This window comes from Chinchilla lanigera, unplaced genomic scaffold, assembly GCF_000276665.1.
Source record: "Chinchilla lanigera isolate Chin_1 unplaced genomic scaffold, ChiLan1.0 scaffold00021, whole genome shotgun sequence".
Lineage (NCBI taxonomy): Eukaryota > Metazoa > Chordata > Mammalia > Rodentia > Chinchillidae > Chinchilla > Chinchilla lanigera.
In genome coordinates this window covers 21287896-21306458 of record NW_004955422.1, presented here as the reverse complement: position 1 = coordinate 21306458, position 18563 = coordinate 21287896, and the positions used below count along the sequence as shown (strand labels likewise).

Below are 18563 nucleotides of genomic sequence, written 5' to 3'. Positions count from 1 at the left end.
AGTGAGTTGAAGGCCAGCTTAAACTATATAGTGAGACCCTGTCTCAAAAAACCAAAAAAGAAAAAAAAAGTAAATCATAAAAAACTTAACTGGGTTTAGGGGACACAAAGGATAGAAACTAACACCAATGTTGTATCTGTCCATTTGTTCCATCATGATTCAGTATTACAGTTGTCTTAATTATATTCTTTTAAGTTTGAACTTAATTATATTCTTTAGTTCAAAGTTCAGAAGTTCTCATTTTCAGATCCACCGGCTATTCAGCTGAAAAGGAGGAATCAATGCAATTTTGTTTTTGTGGATTATAAATCTGAAATTGAGGGCAAAGGTGATGTTAGGTTATTTTAATGAATGGAAAACTATTTTTCTGAGAATCTGAGTGGAATGTTAGTTTGAAAGGGGTGCCTACAAATTTCTTTGGCCTGCTGCCAAAAGCATGTGTGTCTGTGTTTGACAATAACGGCTTTGTATTCTATCAATGATCTTCTGTGCCATTTTGTGGGGAAATTTCTTAGTTAAGGGTAAATCTGTAGCAGAGGAGATTATTAACCCATTTCAGCAGCCACAAAATTTGGGTCTGAATTTACAAGAACACTGAGCTATATCCTATAACATGTAACATATGGGGGCAGGGGGAGGAGGGAACCAGCAGAGACCACCAGGCTTGTGTAAAGGCAGCATGGAATTTATTGTGCCTGGGTGCAGGCAGGCAGAGTGCAATAAGACCATCTGCCTCAAACAGAAATATGTCCCTTGTATAGGGATGGAGAGAAGGCAGGGGACATTAGGTGAGAAGATCCCAATAAACATTTGTAGTCAAAGTTCTCTGGCAGTCGTGCACCTCAGTGGGCAGAGTCTTTTCTTAAAGTCTCAGGTATAAATTCTTGGGTGTCTCCAGATGTTCCTGAACCTGCAGAATTCTTTGTCCATCTTATCTCCTTTCCTGTGCTTGCAGATGACAACTTCCCTTCAGACAGCAGTGCTTCTGCTAGCAAGCAGGCTGGGGGTAGGGGGAGTCAGGCCCAATTCAAACCTTACACCTCCCAGGTGTGCCCCACCTTTTTAAAATTGGGACAGGGTCTTGCTGAGTCAGTACATGGCCCAAGGTGGGCTTAAATTTATGATCCTCCTGCCTCAGCCTCCCAGAGTGCTGAGATTACAGGTGTGAGCCACCACACCCTGCTGCATATTTTTCTTCACATAAATTGTTCACATAAAGAAACTGGCTTTCCCCACCTTATTTCATTTTATTTTTATTTTTTGGCAGTGCTGGGGACTGAACCCAGAGCCCTGCATATCCTAGGCAAGCGCTCCACCTCTGAGCTATGTCACTTCCTAGTCCTTTCTTCCCTTCATTCTGAACAATTTTCCCTTTTGTGGTTGTGGCCTGGCTTTTTTCCTTTTAGTTATTTCAAGCATGTCAAATTTTCTTTTTGAGATGCTTGGCATGTTTTGTATACTGACAAATTTTGGAATAGTTTTACAAAGAAAATTAAATATATTTTACGGATCTTGAGTTGTTTGATTTTTAAAAACAAAATTAAAGCTGATTGACTTCTGAACCTCGAAATAACTTCATATTTATTCCTTGGGCAGCCTTTATTTTCTGCTTTTTAGGTGTATTCTGGGGAAATAGATTAAATTTAGTTGACCTTTGGGGACAGCTGAATTTAGAATCAAACCAAGCTCTGTTCCCAAATACAAAATCTGTGCAATTCACGGCTGTTCTCGCTGCATTGGCACAGGCTGCTTTCTTCATTAGCCTGAGGAGGGTGTGCTAGTGCCCTCTTTTGGTGCATTATGGGTACTGCAGCTGGCCTCCTTTTAAAAAATGGGCAAGTACACAGACAGCCTTTAAAATTTTTACAATAAAAGTAATACAGCTATATTGCAAGAAATTTGGAAAATAAAATCACCACCAGCAAAAACTCCACCGGAAATATAAGTACTCTTGGTAAATAAAGACAGTCTTTGTCAGAAGTTTCATCTGCTGGGCATGGCACTGCAAGATTGTAATCCCAGCAATTCTGGGAAGCTGAGGCAGGAAGATGGTTAAACCCAGCCTGGGCAACTTTGCAATTTAATGAGAACCTGTTTCAAAAATTAAAAAAGGATTGGAAATGTAGTTTTTTTTTGTTTGTTTTGTTTTGTTTTTGTTGTTTTTTTGGTTTTTCTCTGGTACCGGGAACCGAACTCACGACCTTGCGCTTGCCAGGTAGGCGCTTTTGCCGCTGAGCTAAATCCCCAGCCCTTGGAAATGTAGTTTAATATGAAGGCCCTGATAAGGTTCAGTCCCCAGTACCATAATGTTTCAACCAAGATACTCACTTTGCTCTTTCGAGAATTTTTGATGTTTTTCCCCTGGTACCCATTGAATTAGCACAGGTCACTTCCCTTTAGGACTTTTGGAAGAGATTAGCCAAGATTTGTTTCAGTGTGTCTCTGTGAGATTGCGCACTGTGACAGTGCATTGCCTCTCTGTGATTTTCTTCTATTTCAGAGTACCCAGGGTACGCACATCCGCCCAAAGAAAGTGACACTGTGTCAGTATCAGAGGTTCACTTGAGCAGTGATTCTCTGTGTGAGACACTTATGGATAAATCTCTACAGAAACAACAGTTTGCTTATGGATTGCAAAAGATCACATGCTCACCCTCCTCCTTGCAGCCAGGACCCTTTAATTTCTCATTAAATTGCAAAGTTGCCCAGGCTGGGTTTAACCATCTTCCTGCCTCAGCTTCCCAGAGTGCTGGGATTACACTCTCCACCCTACATTCTGTTCCCCTTCTCACAGCCCACTCAGAGCTTCGAGGTGTGCAGTCTTCTCTAGTCTGCTCAGATAAGTGATAGCTATAAAGGTGTGTGAGCCTCTTCACTGAAAACCAATCAAAATTAAGATCTTATTTTTCTGTGTAGACTCAAAAACATAGGCCTGTTGTTAGCTACCCCTGGTGTTTGAGTGTAGATAAGGGGAAAAAAGTATGTCCTGTTTCCTTATTTCTGCCTTCAGTTATGATCATGGGACAGTGTAAGGGGAAGATGTTGTATTTGCAGAAGCTGAGGTGTGAGATGCCTCTCAGTTATCTCTTCTGTCTGAATAGCTTCAAGTGATTCCCTGCAGTGAGAACTCTGCTGGTCCTGTCCTACGGGCTGGGCTGTGCCTTTCCTTCTAGTCCTCCGCCTCCCTCCCTCCTTTTACACACCACTGTTTAAGTGTAGTGCTGACAGTGCAACCCTTTTTTCAGAGGAAATGTTACATGGAAGCTTGATATATAAAAAATTTGGTTAAAAGTCCCTTCTAGAGAGACTGTAATCCCAGCACTTGGGAGGCTGAGGCCAGCCTGGGCTACATAGTGAGTTCAAGACCAACCTGAACTAGATAGTGAGACCTGATCTCCAAAAAAAGCCCTTTCTAGAAAAGCTTTCAGTCTTAATTTCTTTGTATTCTATTTGGAACAGAGAAGAAAGGAGTGAGGGGGAATCTTTACTGCTGTATAGCGAACTTTTAACTTTAGTTCTTCAGTTTTCCATGATAGTGGTAACAGAGATTGGTGGTAATCAGAATAATAGGTAACTAGCATTGTATTAGGCACTGCCTAATCAGCAGTGCCTGAGCATTTGTAAAGATGAATTCTGGCGTGATCTCTATAAAGTACATATTGTACATCTTGTTTTACAGATGAGGAATCCAAGGCATGCAGAGGTTAAGTGTCTCACCCCAAACGGAGAAAGAGGGAAATAGATCATGGAAATCCCGCCAGTTCAGAGCCAGTCTGTGTTCTGCTGTACCTACCAAAACAGGGGATAAAATGGGTCACTGGGTAGGGATCTGCAGCCAAGTGGAAGAGAGAACTGGAGTGATACCTAAAGTGAACATCTCGTAATACATAGTTTTCTGGTGCTAGACCTTGGTGGTGGGGCAGTACTGCGACTGAACTAGGGCCTTCACAGTAAGCTGTATTTTCATCCTTAGCTATGCTGTTATGATGGATGTTGTGACAAAGTCTCGCTGAGTTACTCAGGCTGAGCTCAAACTTGTAATCCTCCTGCCTCAGCCTCCCATTGTGCTAGGATTGTAGGTGTGGGCCACCATGCCATCTCATTGCTCTGTTGTCCATTAGACCACCACCTTGACAGTGGCAGCTTGTTCTTTCTAACAGTTGTTTTGGTGCTTCTAGGTCCTTTGCATTTCCATAGGAATTTTAGAACCAACTTGCCCTTTTATTATATATGTGTATATATATGTATATATATATATATGTATATATATATACACACACACACACACACACACACACACACATTGGGATTGTTGGAAATACAGTCTGGGGGGTGATTAACATTCTAGCAATATTGAGTCTTTTAACCCATGAAAATAGTGTATCTTTCAACAGTTTGAATCATTAGTGATCATATTTGTCCCAGGTTTAAATATCTTAAGTAGCGAAAACTATTTCAATTTTTTCTGGTTTTTTTTTTTTTTTTTTTTTTTGTACCAGGAATCAAACTCATGACCTCAGGATTGTCAGGCAAGTGCTTATGCCACTGAGCTATATCCCCGGCCCCTTTTGTGGGTTTTTTTTAGGTGGGGGACAGGGTCTCACTCTGTAATTTAGCTGGTCAAACTCATGGTAATCTTCCTGTCTTGGCCTCCCGAGGGCTGGTATGCACCATCATGCCTGGCTTATTTTTGTATTATTTTAAATAGTATTTTTAATTCATTTTGTAATTGGTTAATACTAATATATGGAAATGTAACTTACTTTATTATATTGTCTTTACAACATGTAATCCTGCTAACTCACTACTAATTTTTATAGCTTTTTTTAGTGGTTTTTTTTTCTTTTTTTTTTTTTTTTTTTGGTGGTGGTTTTTTTTTTGTTTCTCTCCCATTCTCCTGTTTCTCTTTTTTTCTAGTTTCCTAAGATTGAAACTGAGCTTTAAAAAAAAAGAAAGAAAGAAAAACTTAGCTCACGGCTTTGTGATTTTTCTTTTCACTAATAGAGGCACTTTTCATCCTGCTTGTTTCCCTATAAGTGCTACTTTAGACGGTGTTCTGTACTCAAGACCCTTAGTCTTCTGTACGAGAGGCATTCCTAGGAAACACATGGAAGTTGCAGTTATGCTGTGGGCCATTAGCTGGCCCCATACTGACACATAGTAACGTATCAGGAGCCTTCTGCAAATAAAGTTGTACATGCTCTGAAGAAAAAACTGCATACAGGAATAGGATGATAGAGAATGGGATGTTAGGATGGGGAGTCTGAGGAGGAACTGTGAGTCAGACCCGAACAAGATCCAAGCTCTGCTTGTGTTACACCCCTTTCAGTCAGGGTGCCTCCTTCCAGCCTGGACCGTAATTCCACTGTTTAAGGCTGAGCCCAGGGCTTTCTGCACTACTTTATATTCCACGTGCCTTGAGGGAACACGGGCTTCTGTGTTGGCACGGTAGGTTTGACGAGCTCTGACAATAGTTTGCCAGCAGATGGCAGCAAAGTTCGTGAGGACCCCGCGGTCTTACCAGCTTATACAGGTAAAAAAATTTCTAATTGGCCTGGAAAATGTCTATCCTCTTTTCCTTCTCTGATAAGTCAAAAGATTCATCTTCTAAGCCTATCCTCTAAGCATTTTCCTGCGTTGTCTTTTTTTCAAATCTTTCACATTTACAAAAGAATTGCAAGTGTAGTACAGAAGACTCGCATGTGTGCCTGGCTTGCACTAGCTCCTTTGGCCACATGTGCTTTGTTAGTCACTCCTGTCATCTATAGATGCATGTCTTTTTTCTGAGCTCCCTGAAATACTTTCGAATGTGTTTCCTTGGAACAAGAACTTTGTTGTTTTAGGTAACCATAGTACACTTACTGAACCTAGGAAATTTAACATTAATACAGGCAGGGCGCAGTGGACTACATGTGTAATACTAGCTGCTCAGAAGGCTGAGACAGGCAGAATGGCCCCTTGAGGTTCAGTGACAGGATGCCCGTGGGTTCAGTCTGCGCTACTGAAGAAGAAAAATCAGTGTAGTACTCTTAGCAGTTCATTGCCATGCAGGTTTGTCAGTTGTCTCAATGATGTCTTTGGCTTTTTTTTAATCCCCTTTTCTAGGGTCCAGTCGCATTATGCTATCATTTACTTCCCTTTAATCTGAAAAGGTTCTTGAGTCTTTCAGTCTTCAGTTCAGTCTTTGTCTTTTTTACTCCATTATAAGTTTGAAGAATATAAGTCAGTTATTTTGTAGATTATTTCTCCTGTTGGGTTTGTCTGATGTTTTCTCCATAGATTCAAGTTGTACCTCAGGGCAGGGTACCATGGAAATGATGTGTCCTTCATAGTGTGTTATATTCAGAACTACAAGTCATCAGTGTGTTCCTCTACTGTGACATTTGAGCCTCTAAGCCAGTGGTGGCAAAGCTGTGGCACACGTGTTACTTGTTTTTCTTTTAAGACAAAAGATGAGAAGGTATGAGTTGGGTTTTGTAAACAAAAACTTAGTATTCATATTTAATTCAGTGCTGGCACTTTGTGATAAATACATGGGGTTTGGGTTGCAGTTTGGGCACTCGTCTCTAAAAGGTTCACCATCGCTTCCCTCAGCATCCCATGTTAAAACTGTTTTGGCCTCATGAACTCTGACTGGGAGAGTGCTCCCGCTCAGTGCTCCCTCTGAGGCAGCGCATTCCACTCGGCTCCCCTTTGGTCTTGCCTCAGTCCGTACGCCTGAGTCACCTCCCGCTTTTCTCCCTCCTCTGCAGCACCGCCACCTGGGATTGTGCTTCCTGCTAGGAAACATGTTTCCTCTTTCTCCTACTAAGTCATATTCTCTAGCCAGACTCTCTGAACTAGTGATTATTTCTGTCATACAGTCAGCAAACTTTTAGTGTTTTCTTGGTTTTGAGTTAAATACCTTCAAGTTTTGGCAAAATTAGGCTTCCCAGAAGTGGTCTCAGAGAGGAGTGTTAGAGCTGAACATGGGGAAGAACAAGGTGTTTCTGGATCACCTGGAGTCAGGTTCAGGTTCACTCTGTCCCAAATCACGGTCTTTCAGGGTGCAGTTGGAGTGTAGTTAAAACCCAAGTGTTCACTGCACATCAGTTACCTGTGTTCTCTCAGAATCATCCTTGAAAACAATTGAAGGAAATCGTTGCCATCTTTATTTTACAACTGAGAAGGTAGGGCTTAAAAAGTTAAAGCAGTATGATTAGAAATTACCAAAACTCGGACTCTTGTCTTCCCAACTCCAGCAGCCTTGTTCTTATTTCTTTTAAATGTATGTAATACAGTAACTAATATTTTGGAGGGGAATTGGTCCATGTATATATTGCATTTTGATTGTTTTTTTTATCCCTTTACCCTGATCCCCTTCTTTTTTTGATGCTGGGACTCAAACTCAACTCAGGACCTTGTCCTTGCTGGGCAGGCGCTTGTGCTGCTGATCTGTATTCTCGGCCCCCTGATCCACTTCTAAAGAAGTCAGATACAAACAGTTAAATATTACATAGTTTCTTTTATATGAGAAACCCAAAATGTAAATAAAGAATAAAATAGAGGTGGTTGAGAGTAGGAAGCCTTATTTTTTTGTAAGCAGATTCTCTGGGATGAGGGTTAGCCTTCACAGGTTGAAATGTAAACAGTAGTGTCTAGGTTGGAGGTAGTTTCCGGCTGCTCCTGTCCAGTTTTTGAGGTGTTTTAGACAATCCCCAACTGTAAGATCTGGTTGCCTAGGTTGGCCTTCACTTACACTCATTTTTAGCCATAATTATTAGCTGTGCCCCCATCACTTTTAAAAGTATCATGGGTTGACCAGGTGTGGTGGTGTGCCCCTGCAGTCGCAACTACTCAAGAGGCTGAGGCCGGGGCTGGGGATTTAGCTCAGTGGCAAAGCACCTGCCTGGCAAGTGCAAGGTCATGAGTTCGGTTCCCGGTACCAGAGAAAAACCAAAAAAAAAAAAAGAGGCTGAGGCAGGGGGATTGCTTAAGCCCAAGAATACAGAGCTACCCTGGGTGACGTAGTAAGATCTGGTTTCTTCAAGTTAAAAAAAAAAAAAAAAAAATTAGTTTGAATGGTTGTATGGTCCCCTATTCACAGTCCTTCCTGAGTTCTCTTTGTGTTAACCCAGTGACTATTTTTCCTTGTACCAAGAACTAACAGAGATTGGTCTGTTTTTATCATCACTCTTTGCCCTTACCCCAATTTATACATTGCTGATTAACTTTGGCTTTGTAAAAGTATGTGGACCTAACTAATTTACAGGCTTTATTAGTTTTTTGAGACTGGATTTCACTGTGTTGCCAGGCTGGTCTTAAACTCCTAGGCTGAAGCAACCACCTATAGGCACATACCACTGCACCCAGTTTGTCTAATTTAGTCAGTAGTTAGCAAGATTTTGCCATCCTTGGTCTATCATCCTTTCTGTGAGAGCATTTAAGGTCACTGACACTTTACCCCAGTGCCCTTCAGTAGCTGAAAAACCTCGAGTATCAGGTTTTCTTGAAATGGGGCACACACCTGTACCTCTGTACTACTGGAATGCTCTCCAGGAGTGCAAGACGCAGAGTCCCATTGACTTCTGTAACTTATGTTCTCTTTGTTTCTGCAGTGCACGATCTGATTTTCTGGCGAGATGTGAAGAAGACTGGGTTTGTCTTTGGCACCACACTGATCGTGCTGCTTTCCCTGGCAGCTTTCAGTGTCATCAGTGTGGTTTCTTACCTCATCCTGGCTCTTCTCACTGTCACCATCAGCTTCAGAGTGTATAAGTCTGTCATCCAAGCTGTGCAGAAGTCAGAAGAAGGCCATCCATTCAAGTGAGTTGAAGTATTACAGGTAACATTGCACATTTTAGTAGAGGGGTCTGATGAGGCTGATCAGGTCTGAAAATGGGACCAGACTAAAAATCAAGAGTTACAGGGCCTAGGCCAGGTGTGGTGCACGCTTATAATCCTAGCACTTGGGAGGCTGAGGCAGGATGATTGTCATGAGTTTGAGGCCCCCCCTGGCCTACATAGTGAGTTCAAGGCCAGCCTGGACTACACAATGTGAGAACCTACCTCAGACAACACTCCCACACCTTACAAAAGTTCAGGGCCTCAGCTAGGTGTGGTAGTGTATACCTGTATTCCAAGTACTGAGGAGGCTGAGGCAGGAGTATCACCTTGAGTTTGAGCCAACCTTGGAATACATAGCCACAACCCTGTCTCAAAACACCCCCAATATTTGTAATTAAAAATACATATGGGGCCTCGCTCAGCTAACTGGTGACATGAATTATCCCTAGAGATGTTGTGATCACCCTAAGAGGTAGCCCAGTTAGGAATCAAGATCTTTCTGACAGAACTAGATGATCATACTTCAACTCCAGAGAGGACTATAGATGCAAACAGGGCAGAGATTATAGCACTCAGTTGTTGGAAATCCTGAGACTGGGACTGTGCTCTTGATACCAGAACTCAGTGTCTTTACTCTGTTTTATTAGATTTCCTCCTTACCTCTCAGTTAGTCTTCATAGTCCCAAAGGCAAGTCCTAGTGAAGTCAGTAGGTCATACATTTCCAAGATCTGATTTCTAGCTTTTCTGATTGTGCTAAAACTGTAGCATTTATTTACTTCACACTTTCCCTCTTGAGATTCTTAGCTCATAAAAGTGTTTTGGTTAGCAAATGACAGTTTTTCAAACTCCTGTTCTCATAAAGAGATCTTGCCGTAATCTGTCATGACCGTAACAGAAAAGGCTCTGGCTGTACTTTTCCTGCTTGAACTTTCTTAGAATGAAAATAGAAGGAACAACTTAAATTATATATGGCATTAGAAATTTATTGAGAATTAGTTTTAATGAATCAGTAGTTGTTGAATGAATGAGTGAGATAAATCTTACTGTTTTACCACAAGCTCTGATGTCTTAATGATCTTCACCCCTTTTTGCATGACACTTGTGGATTCCTAAAGTGTGTTTTGTTAAGTTATATTAACTATAGTACCTAGTTTGTAAAACTTTTGTATTTGATAATAAGTATTTTCTTATTAAATACAAAGAAAAAAAACATGCCTGTTGCTTTCCCATTTTTCCCATAAGACTGTGGGCTCTATAATGTGAAAACAGCCTTGCCTTCTTCAACAGCCATTCAGTACCTCGTCTCGCAGGATGTCTGGTATACAGTAGGCACTCAGTAAATACTGAGTAACTGAGCAAGTTGTGAGCAGTGGTCACATCTCAACTCTGCAGTACCTCTGGGAACAGAACCCAACTCTTACTGTGTTCTGCAGCTTTCACCCATATCAAATTCATTATCTTTATCCTTTTTGTTTGACAGATATTTTCAAAGCCTCCTTTATCATTCTGAAATGAAATGTGTAGATGATATAATCAATCTACAAATGTAATTTCAAAATATATAGATCAATTATAATAGAGATGTGATAACATGGAAAGTCACTTATAACAAAGTGATGTTTCAGTCAGTATTTAATTGCTTTGAAAGGACTGTACTAGAAAAACATAAGGGAGTTGGTTTTTTGGACCTACCTATATCATCAACAATACAGATGTGATTTTCTAAAATGGTAAATAAATAAAAATTTAGTGACATTTTAGCATAAACAAAATATGGTTTTACCCAGTGAGGCATAATGTAGGGCAATTCCTTATTGTGTATGACTATCCCATACTTTCCAGACATCTGGCTTTTCTTTTTAAGATACTGGGGATCAAACCCTTCTGAGCTACATCACCAGCCCTTTAAATATTTTTGAGTCAGGGTCTTGCTCAGTTGTTAAGTTGCTCAGGCTGGGCTCAGACTTGTGATCTTCCTGCCTCAGACTTTCGACTGCTACTGTTACAGGTATGTCCCACCACGCCAAGGTGGCATTTTTGCCCCTGCTCACTAAATGACAGTATTGTTCCCACTCCATGACAGTAAAAAATGCCCAAATGGATTCTAAAATGTACCTTGAGGGCCATTTCCATCTTAAAGAGTGGCTATACTGACAGGTGACTGTCGTTTCTTTCCCTGGAAGAGCCTACTTGGACTTGGACATCACCCTGTCTTCTGAAGCATTCCACAATTACGTGAACGCTGCCATGGTGCACATCAACAGGGCCCTGAAGCTCATCATCCGTCTCTTTCTGGTGGAAGATCTGGTGGATTCCTTGAAGGTTAGTTGTTTCTGCAGCTTTTCCTGGTGAGACTTAGAAAAGCCAGGGATTAGTTTAGAGGAAAAACAGTGCATTAGGATATATCAGACAAAAATGGACATACATTCATCTCCAGCAACCTGTAAACGTGGAGGTGGAGGAGTCAGTAGAGAAAGCTGCCATCTCCTGCTGGAGAGTGATAAGAGAGTCCCCAGCAGCACAGTCACAGTCCACCAGGGATCTAAGAATTGTCTCACACACCCTCACATGTACAGTGCAGGTAGGGGAACCTTCATTCTGAAATGATCTGTGTCACACCTCACTACCGTATACAGCCTGAGCTAGAGAATAGTATGAGCCTGAAGTTTGCACTATGAGTATTCCTGCTTAACCCTCTGATCTTGGCCTTCACAGCTGGCTGTGTTCATGTGGCTAATGACCTATGTTGGTGCCGTGTTTAATGGAATCACCCTTCTGATTCTTGGTAAGGTAGCACGGAAAGTGTCTCTATGCCCTTTGAAGTAATTTGTAAGACTATAACGAGGATGCCCAGTATGCCTCCACTCATTCCTTGTACCCAGCTTTTAATATTCACAGAGACTGAACTACGTATCAGAGCAACTTGTGTTTGTGGTCACAGTTGTATTAAATAGTCCCAATCATAAATTTCAAAATAGAAGGCAGTAAAGGAAGGAGAGTTGCCTAGATGTAGTTTAAATGCAAGGATCTTACTTATAGAGCCCCATAATTTGAAAATTGTTATCTTTGGTACAAAAAAAAGCAGCCTAGTACTTGGAGAGGTTTTTTTGTGTGGTTATTATTATAGTACTGTAAATCAGCTTTCTTTTCTAACTGTCCTTATGTGGGAGCTCTAGCCAGGCTTATTTTGAGGAAGATCTGTTTCTATATGTTTCCTAAGGAAGTACATGTCTGTAACTTAAAGTCTTGAGACGTTATGACTGATTTGCCGTGTCCCATGATTCTTACAGGCGAGCTGCTTGTTTTCAGCGTCCCAATTGTCTATGAGAAGTACAAGGTAGGCATCTGTTCTGAATCAGATTTACTGGTTGATGCATGGCTAGTTTCAGTCCGTTTTAAGTCAAGTGCTTTTAAAAAATAGGTCACAGGGGCCTGGAATATAGCTCAGCGGCACAAGCGCCTGCCTGGCAAGCGCAAGGTCCTGAGTTCGATTCCTGGTACCAAAAAAAGTAAAAATAAAAATAAAAAATAAAAAATAGGTCACAGTGGTCTCCTTTAGCAAGAAAAACTACCTAGAAGATATATGGGTAGGAAAGAGACTTATTTTTTGTACTTGTGTACCTTTTGAGTTCTTATCACAATTGCATTAGTACAAAAGAAAATGAATTTTAAAAACATTTAGTGAATAAAAGCTGGGTGTCTAAAAAGAAACTTAAACTGTAGGCTATTACAGGAATTAGTAAGAACAGATGTTTATACTGTGAAATGATGTGTACAGAGATGGTGGATGTTTTGAAGTCATTCTTTGGATTATGCCATTCATCAGTGGACATTTGGCTTTGATTTGAAACAAATTAGTCTTACTCAGGAGCCATAATACATTTGTGAGTAAGAAGATACACAATTTCTAGTATTTAGAAAATTTACACTCCAGTATCTCTAAAGGAAATACTGTAACCTACCAAGTTTCCCTGTGAAAGATGAGTGATTTTCACTTCAACAAATTAAGGCATAATTTGAAATGTGAAACTAGAAGTTTTAAAAATATTTTGAAAACTAGGCATTATTTTTATTTTTGAGAATATTTTTCAGTGGCTACACTAGACAAAAAAAGATGCCCTCAGGAAAATTGTTAATCTATGTGTTGCCACAACTGAGTCTTCTTTCCTTCCATCAAAGACCCAGATTGATCACTACGTTGGCATTGCCCGGGATCAGACCAAGTCAATTGTTGAAAAGTAAGTATGTTCAGGAACCATATTTCACTATGATAGGTGCTTATTTTCCTTGATTAGGGCCAGGGTGTGCTACACGGTATTGAACCCAACATCCTCCCTTGAGGTGTGTCCTCAGCCCTTTTTTTATTTTTCATTTTGAGATAGGGTCTCCCTAGTCTAGTTGTCCAGGTTGGGTTCAAACTTAGTACTGGAATTATAGGGCTGTGTCAGCATGCCCAGCTCCCCTAATTATTTTTAGTACCCTGTATAAAATACTGTTGCCAAAGATAGTAATTTTCATCACAAAAACTAGGTTAATATATTTTTATTTTACTAAAAATTATTTTATCTGCTTATTAAAAAACATCCTCTGTACCTTAGATTAAAATCAACCAGTGGAATTAGGACAATTTTGACTTTTAAATGTTCTTAGTTATTTATCTCACCCTCTCATTTATTCACATATATACCCTTGTAAAGCCCAACTCTTCCCTCTCTCAGTAAATAAATAAGAGACTGAAAGCTAACTTTTCTAAGACTACATATCCTATTTTCATTTTGTAACCAATGAATAGTTAAACCAAGTAATAAAATATTAATAAGCATCTCTATGACTCACTGTATTAAGGAGGGTCTTTATTTTGAATTATTCAACACTGTGAATTGAAAATTCAAATTGAACACTTTGAATTAAAATATTAACATTTTTCCATGTTTTCTTCACCTGTTCGTTAAGAAACAAAATACCACAAACTGTCAAGCCTCCTTTATACTGCTTGAGTCCCTTTCACACCCCAGATTCTAGTACTTTTTCCACGTTTGTCAAGGAGAAACTGAATAGTCTGGGAGTAGTTCAGTGGTAGAGTGCTTGCCTAGCATGTGTGAGGTCCTGGCATCCGTCCTCGGCACAATACTGAAAAAGGGAAAAAAAAAAAAGAAGAAGAAAAAGAAAAGGAAACTGAATTTATCCAGGCAGGTCTAGCTTGATACAGAATCTTCACCTGATTTTTTGCTTTTTAAGGTATGTTGGTGCTAAAACCAGGCGGAAGTTAGCACAAATATGTATCTGGCTGCTATTTATCCATCCATACTCACTTGGGAAAGATGGTTGTAGTTCAGTTTTAGACCTGATACTTTGATCACCAGTGTTGTCTGACTTAGGATGCCTGCTGTGGGACGTTACATTTGTGGAGTTTGGATGCCCTCTTTGCCAGATACAGGTACAGCCTTGCTGTCCAGTGACAGAGCCTGGGAATTGTTACCAGATCCTTAGTCCTGAGAACCAGGACTCCTGATTCCTCATGCCTCCTCTACCCTGATTTCTAGTTCGTTTTTGGCATTAGTAGGTAGTGACCTATCCCTTCTTCTGCCTCACAGAGCCAGAGAAATAGGCTCTCACACTGCTGGCGCACAGTCAGCAGGCATCGTGCCTGGGCCCCTCCATCCTTCTCTGGAGCCCCCTCTGAAGACCCTCAGAGTTCCTGGCACTGAACAAGGAGCAGGCACAAGTAGCTAGGGGAGAGAGAGGAATCTTTGTGCACCTCCCAGGTTTATGCCAGGCAGATACCAGAAAGCTCATAGCCCCAGCCTCACTTCACCAGTCCCTATGTTTTGCACATTCCTCGAGTAGGTCCAGATTGTCCTCTGGCATCACTGTGAGAATAAAAACCTAGAACAAATGTTTATGTTTTCACCTTCTTTCTTTTTTCTCATAGGATCCAAGCAAAACTCCCTGGAATTGCCAAAAAAAAGGCAGAATAAGCACACGGAAACCAGAAATGCAACAGTTACTAAAACATCATTTAATAGTTATAACGTTGTTACTTGTACCATGAAGGAACATGCTCAATGTCAGCTTGAGCCTGCATTCCAAGCTTTTTTTTTAAATTTGGTGTTTTCTTCCCTCCTTTCTCTTTACCCTCAGTATCAAGCACAAGAAATGTTGGATTGAAAAAGAGCTGATACCTTAGAGCCCAAAAGAATAAAGTAAGAAATTAGTAGACTAAGTCATACCTTAATGGTGATGGAGCTTTTACATAGAATGAAAGGGAAGAAATCAAAGGTGAGAAAATGAATGATAGAACACATCTCTTGGGTCCTTTTGTCTAGTTTTCAAGGACTTATCTACACAGTGCCCATTGAACTTTCACCCTTACTTTTAAGTTAAGAAATAATTAACTTATGAAGAAACTGTGTGAGGACAGGAGTGGAATTCCTTCCATTAGATTTTTGGGGGCCCTCCCATCTTCCTGCCTCATCGTACTCCTAATATTCCTCTTCTTATAAGGATAACTTCCATCTCCGAGTAACTTATAGGTGACGGTGGTAATTCCCGATTCCCAGAATGCCGTCTGAGAAGTAAGGGTGGAAGGAGAAACTGGGATAGGTGCAGGGAGGGAGTCCGCAGGGCCAGGCACCGGCCTGGCCGCTCACCTCTAGAGCGGAAGGGCTCCGCTGGCTGGGAGGTGTCCCTGTCATTCTTTTCCCTTGGATGCCAGTTCTGAGCATTCACTGGAGAACATATTCTCGAATGTGCTTCCCCCTCTTCCCGCCCACCTCACCTTGAGTTTAATAAATATGGTTATACTTTTCTTACTATGAAATAAATGTCTGTAACTGCTGTACACTGCTGTAAACTTGTTAGAGAAAAAAATAATCTGCATGTGTGCTCCCCAGTTATTGTAATCTTATTTCAGTCTGTGGGGGGGAAACATTCTTAAGAGGTAAACTTAAACACAAAAGTCCTTTTTATCTTTTCCCTTCCACTTACTTCTCACATGCTGCATCTTTAGCATTTATTTCTCATCAGTTTAGCCTAAGGACCAAAAGCCCACTGGCTTGAGGAGATTATGTGCATTTGTGGTTCATGTGGCACTTAACTGCTTTGAGACGACCTGATGGTGTCATTGAGAGGGTTCTTTCCATTTTCATAAAATGGCTCAGCACCTCTGCCATGGCCCTAGGTGCTCCTTTGGAGAGTATTTTCCAAGCATTTTTAGGTGGGGGTGACTGGGCAGGGCCAGATTGTGTTGATGGACTTTGTACAATTTTAGGACAACAGAACAACTCATGTTGATGAGCCATGTGGAATGGGACTGAGACTAAGTTTCTTTTTGTCCTTCCTCATGGACTCCAGTCAGCTCAAGTAGTTGAAGTCACAGGAGTTCTCAGGTTAGAGTTCTTAACTTGAGGTTGTAGCTCATAGTCCTGCCCGCTCAGAAGGGATTGTGAGCCGGGACATATTAAGTGAGGGCTACAATACTTGATGGCCCCAAAGTGTATTGCAACTCTATAGAAAAGCGGTGGGAAAGAATTTTCCTTCCACTCTTTTTGGAAAGTTACTTAGGAATTTAAGTGAGTAAAAGGTACCCTTGCCTTACTCTATTTTCTCAGCTTCATTTTCTTTTGAATTTTTTAATTGCTTAGTAGGAAGGTCACTCTGCATTGCCATCCTTTGCCCTCCCAGAAGTCAGTGCACTGCTGGTCCCCACCAAAGGACCTCCTTCAATACTGGAAGCTGCCACACCCTGCTCTTCTGTTTCGTTGCTGCTGTTACGTGGAGAGAACTTTATTCCACGCAGGAATCTTTTTTTTTTTTTTTAAGAAAAACCTATAGACAAATTACTAATGAAATCGTGTGTGCGTGTCTGTGCGTGCAACATAAAAATACAGTAGCATCCAAGGAGCTTGAATCTTGGTTCCTGTAAAACTGCAAATTGATGTGGTTAATATAAAAATAAAGAACACAATGACTGTGGTGTCATTCTCCTAACTTTATTCTTTATACACAGTTTGGGTAAATTAAGACTTGAACAAGGCTTCCAGTCCTCATCCTAACTTCACTTCGGGGGCTTTAAAAAGCAATTTATATGGATTCCCAAGATTACAGGAATTCCATAGTATAAAGCATAGCTGTGCAGTTTGGTTTCTGACAGAAAATAGATGACCTCTAAGAGGCGAGCTCAGAAGAAAGCTAAGGATGGAGCGGGGCCAGAGGGTCTAGTTCAGCCTCACACCAGCTTGCGGGAGGGTCCCTGGCTTGCAACATGAAGCATCCTGTGAAGCACAAGCAGCCACAAAGCACTAAAACAGCCAGTCACCACATAGCAGATTTTTGCTTCAAGAACTCCTTACTGCTTTTCCCCGAAACTAAGGCTGCTGTGACTCAAGCTGGATTTTAAAAATTTATTCAACATACCTCTTAGAAAATTTAGGTTGAAAAAAATTTTTAAATGATGCACACAACTTCACAAATACACATACAAATGTTCAAATAATGTCACTAAGTAACATGGTAGGTATATAAATATGTATTCAGAGTAACATTTACATATTGGCCATAATAGCAAGCATACCATTAACAAAACAAAAAAAGTGAAACTTCACCTGTTCATATCAAAATCCCGACGTGAGAAGGAGGCACACCTAGAGATGAGGACCAACTAACCCCCTGGCCCCTAACCTGAGGCCAGAAGTCATATGAAGGATCGCTGCAGTACCCAGTCACAGCCATGGCCTCAGCTGCACCAAGCCTTCCTGGGTCCAAACTGAGACCTCTACTAAAGTTCCTAATACTTCCTGAAAACCACTCTGGTCTCTGAAGACCAGACATCCTCAGCCTGCTCCCTTCAGCAATGGGCTTGGTCACTAGAATCAGTTTCCTCAGTTTGCCTCCTGTTTTTCGTTTTGGTACCGGGATTCGAACTCAGCCTTGCACTTGCCAGGTTGGTCCTGTGCCACTGAGCTACATCCCTGGGCTCTGCCTACTGTTTTTGAACAGTGTGCAAAAATACTCACTGTAGGTTTGAAAGAAGCAACATGCATGAAGTAAAAGAATGGCAATACCCAGCCTGGCGCCATCTTTAGTCTCTGTTCTAAATTGCTAATACTGTCACCAAACCCCAGGAACTCCAGGCTCACAGGGAATTCACTTTCAGCCAGTTCCTGATGGGCCCTTAGCAAAGAACACAAGGCCAGAGGCTTGTCCTACGGCGGTGCTGGCCCATCTCGGCTGAGGTCCACAGTGGGGAGAGGGGCTCAGCAGTCCTTTGCCACCCTCAGGAGGCATATGCGCGCTGTGATGGCCTGCGGTGCCCAACACATGCCACTCCTTGGCGGGCGTAACAGGTGAGGAAATTTTAGTAACACCAGAGATGGGAGGCAGTGTGGCATATTGCAACGAACACTGAGCCGGGAGTTAAAAGATTTTTATTCTAGCTCTTGTGCTATTCCTACCTGGCTGTGTAGCAGTTTCAGTGTCTGGCTTTGGAATTCTCCTTCCTCTGAAAGGGGAGGGTGGTACTAGTGATCTCCAGGGTTCTGCCCAACTCTTGACAAATCTTCAGTGATATAAAAATGCTATAAAACCTGTGGTATAAAATGCAACTCCCAACCTGGAAGTTAAGGGGGCTGGGCCTGAGGCACTTGAACCTTGGGCTCTGGCCTGGGGTAGTGTGGGGGGTGAGAAAAGGGATGTTGTGTTTTTTTTTTTTTTTTTGCCTCGTTTTCTCACGCACCCA

The 18563-nt window shown here is 41.4% G+C and overlaps 1 protein-coding gene across 4 annotated transcripts in view; it reads left to right on the top strand.

Moving 5' to 3' along the window:
• Window positions 1–16807, top strand: part of Rtn3 (reticulon 3) — a 69214-nt gene extending 52407 nt beyond the window's left edge. For 3 of the 4 annotated variants that reach the window (XM_013514094.1, XM_005384670.2, XM_013514093.1), the window contains 6 exons: window positions 8598–8805; window positions 11011–11149; window positions 11543–11612; window positions 12118–12164; window positions 13007–13065; window positions 14760–16807. In XM_013514094.1, the coding sequence (XP_013369548.1) occupies window positions 8598–8805; window positions 11011–11149; window positions 11543–11612; window positions 12118–12164; window positions 13007–13065; window positions 14760–14805 (569 nt within the window). In that variant the 3' untranslated portion in view covers window positions 14806–16807. The remainder of the gene's footprint in view (window positions 1–8597; window positions 8806–11010; window positions 11150–11542; window positions 11613–12117; window positions 12165–13006; window positions 13066–14759) is intronic. The other variant, XM_013514095.1, reaches the window with a different exon arrangement.
• Window positions 16808–18563: the final 1756 nt, after the last annotated feature.